The following is a 12657-nucleotide window of genomic DNA, read 5'->3' on the forward strand; positions in this document are numbered from 1 at the left end:
TCGGAGATTTAAAATATTTCGGCCCGCTTCCAACAGGCTCCCTGAGCCTCTCGCCATCGCCATCTTCTGCTTACCATGGGCAGGGAGAGTCCACCACCGACAACCCCTCTTGCCCGCGACTATGCCCCGGTGGCTACCACATCCAGCTCGCCTACAAATGAACACGAGAAAAAGCCCTCGACGTCGACGCGGGCGTCCACCGACTCGGATACCACTGCTACCCATACTTCCGACGAGTTCAATTGGTCTGACGATGACTCGTCTGGCCCCAAGAACAGCGATGGCGTTAAGGCCAAGCGTGGACGTGTTATCTATCTTGCCTTCATCAAGCTATCTCGCTGGGTCCGAGTACTCGTTATCGGGATATTAGGGTGTGCTATCCTTATCACACCCCTGCTTGTCGTCCAGCTGCGCTTCAAGGCCATCCCCAGCAGCGTGCGTATGCAGGTCCACGTCTGGAGTCTGTGGTTCACCGTGATATGGGCAGCCGCATGTGGGACCTATCTGGTTGTCGATGCCATTCCTCGGCTCATCGTAGGCCTGATAGTTCTCTTTGGAGGACAGCTGGAGCGGTCGAAAATGCAGATAGAGGTATTTCCTATTTCGTCACGTCGCATCCTTCCTTGACCACACCGCATGTCTAGCTTGCACTCGCCGTTCAGGGCTGGGTCAAACTAGCACTCGATATTTCCTGGGCCTGGATCGCGCTTTCCGTTATACGCACCTTATACAAGCCAGCTGGCAACTATTGGGTCATTATCAATCGAATTATGCAGGCCTTATTCTCCGCTGGTATCATAATCCTTGCTGAGAAGGTTTTCCTTCAGTTTGTTGCCATCAATTTCCATCAGAAGGCCCTGGCGGATCGCCTGACGGAGAACAAGTTGGGTCTTCGCGCGTTGGATAGGCTCTCCAATGCCCAGCCTGTTTTTGGTCTCGGGAATAAGCATCCGAAGAGGCGGGTGCACAAGAGTCCTGGGACGAGTGTAGATCTGAACAATGCTGCGCCGCGGGGACACAATCAGAACCCAAGCCAGTTGGGACATGGCAATGAGATAGATGCTCACAGGGAGAAGCTTATAACCGCCACCCGGACTGCTCGGCGACGTCGCAAGCGCAAATCTTTCATGCCCAGCGTCATTGTGGATCAGGTCGGCGGCGCCATTGATCAAGTCGGTGACGCTATCGGCCAAGTTGCGCTCAAAAACTCCAAATTTAACCGTGAAGGTGATCTGGGGGGACTCCACTCGGCACGAAAGCTCGCCCGCAAGCTCTTCCGCAGTCTCAATGATGTTGATCCTGATCGAGATTATTTAATTGTTGAAGGTCATAACTCCCATTACGTGTCGGATAATATCTCACTTGGCTCCAGATTTTTATCCGTATTTCCGGAGTACGCAAGAGGCTACTGTTGCGTTTGCACTCTTTGACAAGGACGGCAATGGTGACATTAGTAAACGGGAGATGCGCGAAGCAGTTCAGCGCATCTACCGCGAGCGCAAATCGCTCATTGCCTCCCTCAAGGATGCTGGTTCAGCTGTAACCAAACTGGACGCAGTTTTACTATGTTGCTCTCTTGTCGGTATCATATTCTGCTGTCTCCTCATATTTAACAAATCCAACACGCTCGAATCGCTTGTCCCATTAGCGACCGTTATTCTCGGCTTCTCCTTCGTTTTTGGAAACGCAGCCGCGACGCTGTTTGCTTCCCTCATCTTCATCTTTTCCACACATGTCTTTGACGTTGGTGATCTAGTTATGATAGATGACCAAGTGCTCATGGTTCGTGAATTCGGACTGTTCAGTACCACCTTTCGCCGAGTCGACGGGCAAGAGATCATCGCGCCCAACTCCCTTCTTGCGTCCTCCAAGCTGATCCACAATCTCCGACGATCGAACAGTATGTGGGAAACTACGAACATCCAGATAGCGTACAACACTCCTTTACCGGTGATTGAAGAGATTCGGACACGTATCAAGTCATACGTGTCAGAGAACAACCGTGAATGGAGCGGCATGGATCTCAACATTGACAAGATGGAGTACCAGAATTTGATCCAGCTGATTGTGGCCATGGAGCACCGACCGAACTGGCAGGATTGGGGCGGGCGGTGGGTGCGAAGGACGAAGTTCATGCGGAACTTGAAAATGATTTTGGAGGACCTGGATGTGAGATGGACAATGCCTGTGCAGCCTGTGTTATTTCCTCGGGATGGGCAGCAACATTTACATACTCTACAACATCAGAGCATGTATGGGGGAAGCAGAGAGACACTTGGTAATGCTGGCAGCTTTCATGGAAGCCAGCATCTGAGTGCGTCTAGTCCAGGAACAAATGCAGATGGAGTGTTCTGAGACAGATGTATGGTGTGCTTTTTGATGACTGGGACATGCAGGCATTGTGGAATTTAGTTATACCTCACCTTTACATATTTGCATCTATACAGTAGCATACCAGAGATCAATCCTATCTTTCTATCTACTGTACAATGGGTGGATATTAGAATGTGGAGACTCTAGTGGGACTCTAAGGGGCAGTTCACTGAGTTTGGGTGACTGCAGCTGTGCCAAACATGGCAGATCACTGAGTTAGATGACCACACTGGATGGCTGAGATATGCAGCTATTTTTTTTTTTCTTACACTAGCCAGCATCTCAGGCTGTCCATTTTTTGGGGGGCTTCTATTACTTTTACTCTATTCTATTCTTGAGCTTTACATCAAATTATTCAAATCATGGCTTCTCATCTTAAATGTAATGAGCATGCCATGGATCTTCAATTCCAATCCAACTTCCATTGTCCAACTCCACATTTGATTAGACTCTGTCAGATTCTGTTTTCTGGTTTCTATTTTATATTCCATTTTATATTTTATCTTCTAATTTCATATCTTTAATTTATCACATTTAGATTCTATCATAGTAGTGAATAGGTAGAGTCCTCAGGATCCTGACTCTTCTAGCTACAATATTACAGACATAGGCTCTGTCTCTAGAACCTGATTCCTCAGACTCCACACTAGTATATAAGTTATAGAATTACCTGTACATACCTCAGTTTGAATATCAACTTGGATTAGCCAACTCCCTCTTCCTTCTGTTTGACCTTCAAGTCAAACTATCATCTCCAGTCCATAGACTTCTGACTCCACAGGACTAACTTTATTTTTCACTCCATAGATCTCTGTCTGTCTCAGGGCTTCAATCCAGAGATAACATTGCTAATAGCTTCACTAAGGCCTTCACACTCTGCAGCCCCACTGTATGCATTCTGTCTGTTCTCTATTGGCACATTTCTAACAGTATATTCAAACTCAAACCCTTGAGTCAAAATTTTAGATATCTGCTACATTTACTGAACCCACCAATATTGACTGCATCTCTATGACCACCAATCAGACTTACTCCATGGAAGACATTCTCACCTCTGCTTCAAAAGAAGACCCTCACATGCTTGGCTTGGATTCTGCTCCATCCAAAGACTCTCATAGAGAAACCTACAATCATAGTGCTTTTACTGTCTGACAATCTGATGCCAACAGTGAAACTCCCAATCTCTTTAAGCCTCAACCATCCACATCCACTAGCTGAGATGACTATTAAAATGACCCTTTATAGACTCTGATCATATCTCACTTGTTTCAACAAACCTGAGATCAGAACAATGATGGTGATGATAGTGATGATAATGATTGCCCTGATACACCAACACCTCCACTTTCATGATGCTCATCTCATGCACTGAATGGTGGTCTACCTAACTCTGATGGCTCTGAAGGTCCAGATGAACCTAAGAACAATTCTTCTAGTTCTCTCAATAATCCTAATCACCTTAATAATACTCCACTTACTATAAACTTTATGAATCTACTTTGTGGCATCACCAATCAAGTCAATAACCTTTCTCAGTGATCCACCCATATTAATGCCAAGGAATCTGATACTATCAGAAAAAAGGCAATTACTATGTCCTCATATGCCAGGCTTATGTATCATTTGTACATGCAGTAGCCTCAGTAGTTCTCTGCCAAGAGTATATAGCATCTCATACTATCAAATAAATTATGCATATTAGATACATATCTCAAAATACACTAAAAACTCTTTATTTCTCTGAACCAGCCTTGGCTATCTGACTATTGATGGTCTCTGTCTGATTTAAGCACAATGTTGCACAAAGAGGAAAAGATAGAATGTATTAATGCAGGGTGAGTGTCTACTAAGAGAGTATCCAATGTGAAGTGATTTTGCATTTATATTGTAGTAGTATAAAATCAAGATGTGTAAGATATAAGTTGATGAAGAAAGTCTTGCTGTTATTTAGAATATTCTCACTTGTCTATGTAGGATCCATTTTACACTCCAAATAAGATATCAGATAGCAGCTTGATGAGATATAGGTGATAAGTATTATAGATGGATTCTGCTGTTGATTTGTGGTCAATCTACTGATCTTGAATATATCTGTATTGCTGTCAAGCTTCTGCAGAGGCATAAACCATTCAATGTAGACAAAAGAGTATGAGAAGTTGCCAAATTGATCTGGAAGATGAAATATTGCTTATACTTATGCAACATGTAGCTCTGAAATAGGATAATGAGAGTCAAGCAAGATAGACTGACTAGAGCATGCACTTTGTGTTCCAAGTGTATATAGATCAATCCCATCTTCAGGCAGCTCTTTTCATGCAAGAACAGTGTCAAACATAGCAAGTATTACTTTTTTGTATCTCTGAGCAGACTGTGAGAGCATTGCATATACAGAATCAATAACAGTTGATTTTGAGACTTTAGATATTAGTGAAATGAAGATATGAAAGCACTTGTAGATATTATATGTAGCTGGATCTGATGTCCAAAAATTATATGATGCTTTACTGAAGTGCTGTCAAAGAAAACTCTCCAGTGCATATACAAATCTCATAGTACTAAATTGTTTTTCAAGAGTGACAATGTCAATATTTGTGTATGCTAGAGTTTTTGCAATAGCAAACTTGCTTTCACTGTATTTCAAGGATAGTGAGAATATGTTAGATGTGTTCATGTTGTTGTCCAAAACAGTCAAGTGACTAGACTCAGTTTCCACATCTGCCTGTTTACTGTTCTTATAATTATTTTTATTTATATCTCTCTCATCTCCTTCTGGCTCTATATAGTCATCAATTGACCACTGAAGAAACTTCTGAAACTATTTGATAGTCTCTTCATATCAACCACTACATTATTTGTTTGATGTATTTCTTCTTATTGAAGGTGTTACATGCAACTTTTGCATAATCAATGTGTAGTCATTCTGATGCCTCTATATTGAATCCATCAGCAGTTTCTCTAGACTGTATTGCATCTGCATAGTGAATAGTTGAGTAAATCTTTAGGATATTAAAGTTGCTGCAAGCATTAGGATCAAGAAATATATTCTTGTGTTGATAAAAGATATGCCATGCTTCATCTTTAGACTCTTATTAGTGTGTTCTTTAAAATAGATATAATAGATAAAGTCTAGTATAGCATGAATATAGACAGTCACTTCTGATGGCACTGTTTCAGCAATAATACCCAAGAAGATCTTTTCTATATTCTTATACTTGTTTTTAGTCCACTGTGTGACTAAGGATATCTCTTTTTTGAAGTGGCAAAGACTTGTATATCTTGTCATAGCCTTAAATTGATCTATTTCTTCATCTGGCTTGACTCCTTCATCAGCATCTAGGACTGATGTCATCCACTTGATAAAATGATCTTTAAATATGCCTTTATGCAATTGATGGAGAATGTCTGGAGTAAAGCATTGGAAAATATTGCAGTAAGAAAGATCCATCCAAAGTGAGTTTACAGATTGAATTCTTCAGTTCTCATATGTCTGTGATTTTAATTCTGCAGACACATTTTTGAAAGTACTAATAATATCTTCAGGATTCTAGAGAAGACTGAATCACCCAGTTTCTTCACTGAAGCAGTGCATTTTGGACATTTGTTTTTCATGTAGCAGCTAATAGGCACTACTCAGAATAGTCCACAATGTATGCTGCAAGGAGAGGATAGATGTTAGATCTAAGTCATATATGATCAGATCACATGGTAAACTGATGCTGTATTGTGTTTATACAGTCACATCAGAGTCTACTTGTATGTATCTGTTGACTAATATACTTCAAGGCCTTTACAAGTTGGCTTGAGAGTGAAGTAGTATAAACAAACTTTAGCTCAAAGCTGGAGTTATACTAGTGAGAGCTTATCTACTTATATACTACTATCTATTGTACTTGTCCAGGTCTTTGTGCCTATTGTCCTTAAGCATCACTATTATCTACAAAAAGTCATTATATATTATTGAAAGTTTATTGCTATATCAGAGGATAATGATGGATTAGCTTATTGTGATGACTAAGCCTGTCCCATAATCCTAAGCACTGGCCTAAGCACTCTGACTAAGCACAAATAGGGGTTAAATATGAAGAAAATAGGAAAAATCATAATATTACCCTTTCCTTAAGATCATCATCCTGATGGCTTAATTTAGAGATAATTCATAATTGTATATGGCTTCATTAGCATTCATCCATTTTTCATTTATCTATTGATTAGATTCTGGGCTATAGCTTTTTCAGCTGATCAAATAATCCACTGTTGTTATAATCCCTCCCTCTTTAGCTTTAACCTTGTGTAATTTATAGTTTAATACTTGTTTAACTTTATAGTGTTTCTTATTGTTGATGAGGTCCAGTGGTGGAGGTAGAGGACACTCCTGATTCAGGAATGCTAGAGCAATATATGAGAAAAGAAGAGATTTATTAAAAACATTGTGAATCTTCCAGTTGACTAGAAGTCACAGCTTGTATGCAGAGTTGCTAACTTTAGCAAGGACAGAGAGAGGGCTAGTGCATTTGTCAGAGAGCTTCTGTTTAGGTTGAGAGAGATAAAGGTTGAAGATATCCAATCAGACTTTGTCACTAATGTTATATGTGTGTGTGAGATTGCAGTGTTTATTATATTATTTCTTTATAGAAGCTGCTGCTTTCTTTAGGGCAACTCATGTTTCAGTATGGATTTTGGACATCTCTTGTGTGAAATCATGAGAGATGGGTGTAGAGGTGGCTGCTCATTCTATGTGTGATATGTTGGGGTGACATCTGAAGTTGATGAAAAATAGCATCTTCTCAGTGGCAGAATAGACTCTGTTGTTATATTGAAAGACAGTGAGAGCAAGCCATTCAACTCAGTCATCTTATCAGTAGTTGATAAATATCTGAAGATATTTCTCAATCTTCTGGTTTATTCTCTCCATTTGTCCATCTGTCTGTAGGCAATATACCATCAAAGCATTTTGCTGAATATTAAGAAGGCAATAGAGATCATCTAGGAACTTTGACACAAATTGTGGTCCTCAATTGAAGATCACAACCTGGGGCATGCTGTACTTGGCATACACTTTATTGCATAAAATTTTTGCTCACTCTTCTAATATCAATTTGGTCAAACATGTGATCAGGATGATCACTTCTGAGAACTGATCTACAATAATAATGATCATGTTATAGCCATTGCAGTCAGGTAATCCAGTAACCATATCTACCAAGATGTGAGTTCATGGTGGCTGTGGAACCTCATTTGGATGAAGTGGTGTCACTTATAGTTGTGTGGAAGTCTTTCTCTACTAGCAGATTTCACATCTCTTTATGTATCATTCAATGTCTTAGCCCATCTTCAGCCACCAGTATTTCTGCAACACCAACTCTTTGGTTTTGTGATCCCCAGATGGCCTGCAGTCATATGGTCATAGCACATAGTGATGATTTCACCACAAAGTTGTTGGTCTTGTGAGATATAGATCCATCTATCATAGCAGATCAATCCTTTCTCCTTTGTCATTTCACACTCATGGTTAAGTGATAAGGCTATATATTGGTCTCATTTGTGATTGTCTCTTGTTGCACTCTTGATCTTTTCATAGATCTCCTCCTCTATTGGCATTATCATCACTTGGAAGTGTTTGAGCTTCAGTAATATCACTCTCTTATTGTTGCTACTTCCTTAGTCATGGTCTGCCTGTCAACTGAGCAGATCAGCCTTTTTATTGGCTGTCCTGACCTTATAGTGTAGTGTGTACTTGTATTGAGAGAGTTTAGTGATCCACCAGGTCTGTCAGTGATTAAGCTTTTGAGAGGAATGGAAATATCAGAGGTTTTAATGATCTGTCCAGACTTTGAAGGTCTGGATGATGCCAATCAGATAATAATGCCATTTCTCCAGGATGAGTATTATTGCAAGTAGTTTCTTGTCATATATTTCATAGTTTCATTCAGTTATTATGAGGGCTTTAGAGAGGAAGGCCACCAGCTGCCACCTCTCATCTTGTTTCTGAGAAAGTATAGCACCTATGACCTCCTCATTTGAGTTGGCCTTGACTCAGAACTTCTCCTCCTATATTAAGATAGCAAGGATAACATCTTTGGTGAAATATTATTTTAGATCATTGAATGCAGCCTGTTGGAAAGGTCCCCAATTTCATGAGGTGTTGCCAGTTAGTTGAGTCATCAGTCATACAATCTTGCTGTAGTCCTGAATGAATTGCCAGTAAAAGTTGGTGAACTCCAGAAAGGATTGAAGTTTTTTTTTTTTCATTAAGGTCAGCCACTCAGTTATCTCAGCTACTTTAATAGGGTCTATCTGGATATTTCCTTTACTGATAATGACTCCTAAGTACTCTGTCTTTAGGACTTTAAATTTGTATTTCTCAGCTTTAAGAAAAAGTTTATATTTTCTCATCAGTTCAAGAACCTGTCAAATCAATCACCAGTGCTCCTTCTGGTTTCTGGACATGATGAGTATGTCATCCAAATATATTGTCACCTTTTCAGTGGTGATGAGGTTCTTAAAAATATCATTCATTATCCATTAGAAGGTGGCAGAAGAGTTAGTGAGCCTAAAAAACATTACTATAAGCTTGAACAGTCTCTAGTTGGTTCAGAATGCTGCTTTCCATTCATCACCTTTTCTGATTTGTATGTTGTTGTACTCCCACCTAACATTCAGCTTAGTGTAATATTTCACCTCTTGTAGCTTGTCCATCAACTCAGAGATTAACAGAAGTGGATAATAGTTTTTGATCATCATCTCATTCAGTTTTCTATAGTTTTGTACTAGTTAGAGTTTGCCATTCTCCTTTTTGACAAAGAAGAATGGTGAGACCACCAGAGACTTTGATGGTTGAATCTATCTGCTGGAGAGATTTTTTTTTAGAAAATGATCAAGTTTCTGTTGTTTCTGATTGCTGAGGGAATAAGTTTTGCAATTGAGGTTGGCATTAGCATTGGAGATCAGCTCAATTGCATGATCCCAGAGTTTGAGTTCTGGCAACTTGTTGAAACTTTCTTTGTTGAACAGATCACAATAATCCTGAGCCTATTCTGGGACTATTTTCTCAAATGTTTTTTCCTCCTTTTCAGTATTGGTTTTAGCCACCAAGTCATTGGCATAATGCACCACCCAAGCATGCAGCATCTGCTGGATATCAATAGTGAGTATAGTTTCACCTTTCTCTATCTCTTCATTCTATTGATTCTCAGGATCTTCATCAGGAAGTTTGAAAGGGGTTTTTCAATATTTACACTGTAAAAATGATTTGTCTGATTTTCTAATTGACAAACAGATTATGTCAGATAAGCCAATCATGGCTCAAAGACACTTTCTTGGTTCTCAAGTCAGTGATGGCTAAGTTGATCCTTTCTGAGTGATTGCTAATAGTGAGTTATATTTTGATAAACTTGGTGATTGAACTGGCTTAGTTTTTGGTTCCATCTGCATTGTAAACTGAGATAGAGGCAGCCATGACTCTGGTGGGAAGATGATGTTTTTCAATAAAGGCTCAGTTAATTGAGCTGCTAGTGCAGCCACTATTGATCAGAGCAGTCACCATATATATTGAGTAGTTTGTAAGTATTTCAATTTGGGCTCTGATTGTTAAGTCTCTTTCTGGGGTCTTTATTTGTCAGATATATTTTTGAGGTCCATGGAGTTCATCAAGCCATTTAAGAGCCCAACATCACTCTGCCTATCACATTTCTTCAATCATTTCATCAATTACTTCTTCAGCCCAGATTTTATGTGCTCAATTTTTGAGTACAGCTTTAGCCTCTTCTTCTGTTCTGGCATCTCTAATGGCTCTCCAAGTCTATTTGGTATTAAATGGCTTGAGTCATTTAGTGGAGGTCTCTCCTTCTGTTCAGCCTGTAGGCAGTTGAGTTTTTTCAGTGGATGGTCTCTTTGGTGTGTGTGCAGTAGTCAGAGAAAAGGGTATATTCAAATGCATATATAATTTAGATATGTTTGTATCTACAAAGGTATTATTAGTCCATCCTGTGGCTATATTTGACATACTGTTCTGTTTGGCCAGTTCAGTAGGACTATTTACTGGTCAGCCCTGTCTTTTATCTCTTTAATCTTAGTCTTCTTTCTGTTAAGAACATGCCAATTGAGTGAGCTTGAGTGCATGTGCAGAGTATGGCAGAGTGCATGGGTGTTGATGAAGCTATTGGCAATATCACCCTTGAGTTAGAGCCCAAGGATCTAGATGGACAGAATGGAGTTCCATCAGAAAAGTGAACCAGAATATCCTTCAGAGCAGAATCTGACAGACAAGGTAGAGAGGAGTTGAGTGAGTGCAAAGTGTAGATGGCTTATCCAAGTTGATATTCAAACTGAGTAGTTATGATGATGTACATAGCTTTATATACTAATAGTAGCTAATTCTGAGTTGGATTCCAGTGGGTTTCAGTGTCAGTATTCACTACCGAGTTTGGGGTCTAGATATTACAATGTGAAATACAGATGTGAAATGATAATGGTGAAATGAAATTAGTAGGTAATAGGAAGCAGCTAGAGTTCAGTGGATAGCATGATTGGATTTATGGTTGGTTGAGGTGACATGGAGGCCAGTGGCATGCATGTAACAGTATCTCCCCCTTAGTGTTTTTACCCTCAAGAGTGCAGATCCCAATGGCCAGTGGAGCCACATGGAAGATTGTTGATGGTCATGGGAGTTTTGCAGCTTGAACTGAAACCACTATCTTTGCTTATGTCATCACTCACACACTCCTGAGCCTCTGGTGAGAGGATCCACCCCTGATAACCCTGAAGAGGCTAAGGAATTATTTTGTCTGGAATGGTGAATCATGGAGAAAGAATATGCAGAGGCTGTGGAGAGCCATTTGGAATGGCAAAGAGAGTGGAAGTGGAAGGAAAGGGCTTGAGCAGACCATGTGGCTCAGGAGTCATGGAAAAAGAAGCAGAGGAAGGAATTGGAGAGGAAGAAGGAGGAGGTTTGGCAGGCTGTGAAGAGGTGGATGAAAGAGGCAGAGGAGGCATTGAGAGAGGTGGCTCAGAGGGAAGCTGAGGAGAGAGAGGCCATAGAGGCAGCAGCAAGAGTTGAGGCTGAGGAGGTAGAGTTGGAGCAGATGGTTATGGAGGATGGGTTGCAAATGACCTCTGCAGAGGCTGTTGATTTCTGGCTGCATCAAGTGTTGGCAGAATGGTTTGGTTCTGGCCCTGGTCTTCACTTCAAGAAGGTGACTTGCCATGCACCTCCAGAGTCTGATGATGAGCAGGACAAGGAGACTGAGGGGGATGATGAGTCTGAGGAATCTGAGGGGACTCTGGAGAGGAGGAAGAGAGTGTAGAAAGGAAAGAGAAGGGCAGCAGATCCAGCAGAGAAGGGCTATAAACACAAGTTCAGATCGAGAAGCATAGTGGATGGCAGTGGGATAGAGGTGGTTGTTAGCCCCAAAAAGCAGGCAAAGTTGAAAGTAGCAGGATCAGCAAAGGGCAAAGAATTGTTGGATGGTGAAAGTAAGTGTCTTGGTTTTCTTTCATGGCTTAACTTAGCTTTTGTTTTCAGGGAGTTGTGTGTATTATCATCAAGATGGTGCACAGTGTTATGCATGACTGGTAACCAAAGGCACCAGTCAAGGGCAGACTTGCTTTCACTGCAAGATCAAGAAAACTGCCTGTTCATTCAACAAGAGCATCACTGTGAGTGAGGTGATCAGTAGTGTGGAGGTCTCCACTGGTCTTCACCAACTTTCAAAATTGATATGCAAGTTGATGCATTGCATAGATGAGTTGGTGGATGAGGTGGCAGATGTTCATGGTACTGTGGCAGGTCTTCAAGATGACTACAGTTCCAATGATATGTCATCTCCTTCAGAGCTGTTTTTGGAGTCCAAGGTGGAGGCCTGAAAGAAGGCTCAACTGATTTTTAAGGATGAGAGGGATCAGGAGGTGGAGGATCTTCAGGAGGCAATATTGAAGGGGCTGGACAAGGATATAGAGGAGTTGAAGGAGCAGAGGGAGAGTTCAGGTTCCAGTGTGAGCCTGTTAGATTCTGCTTTTTTGTAAAATATTTTGTATGAAATATATATAGAAAAGAGTGTTGGATGTTGGTAGTGGAGAAAAAAAATGTGAATACAAGATTTTGATTTTGAAAGTGTAAAAGAAGTGATTGAAATAGTAGTAATTAGTGGTTTAGAATTGAAATGGTAAGGTGGGATGCTAATGGTGTCCAGAGTAGCATTGTATTAGGAATGGAATGTTTGAATGACTTTAGACAAGAGTCCTGGTTTGTCTGAGTATCAGTGGTGGAATTCTTCAATGAATTCATTG

At 40.7% G+C, this 12657-nt stretch overlaps 1 protein-coding gene across 1 annotated transcript; it reads left to right on the top strand.

Annotated features, from left to right (window-relative positions):
- Positions 1–59: 59 nt before the first annotated feature.
- On the top strand, positions 60–11675 carry BT62DRAFT_1071560 (uncharacterized protein; the record flags this gene model as incomplete). The annotated part of the gene is made up of 4 exons (XM_043178776.1): positions 60–591; positions 645–1326; positions 1373–2169; positions 11268–11675. The coding sequence occupies exons 1-4, from the start codon at positions 76–78 to the stop codon at positions 11673–11675; spliced, it is 2403 nt and encodes an 800-aa protein (XP_043044444.1). The 5' UTR covers positions 60–75.
- Between the last annotated feature and the right edge of the window lie 982 nt (positions 11676–12657).

Source organism: Guyanagaster necrorhizus, assembly GCF_019112545.1.
Source record: "Guyanagaster necrorhizus MCA 3950 unplaced genomic scaffold BT62scaffold_3, whole genome shotgun sequence".
NCBI lineage: Eukaryota > Fungi > Basidiomycota > Agaricomycetes > Agaricales > Physalacriaceae > Guyanagaster > Guyanagaster necrorhizus.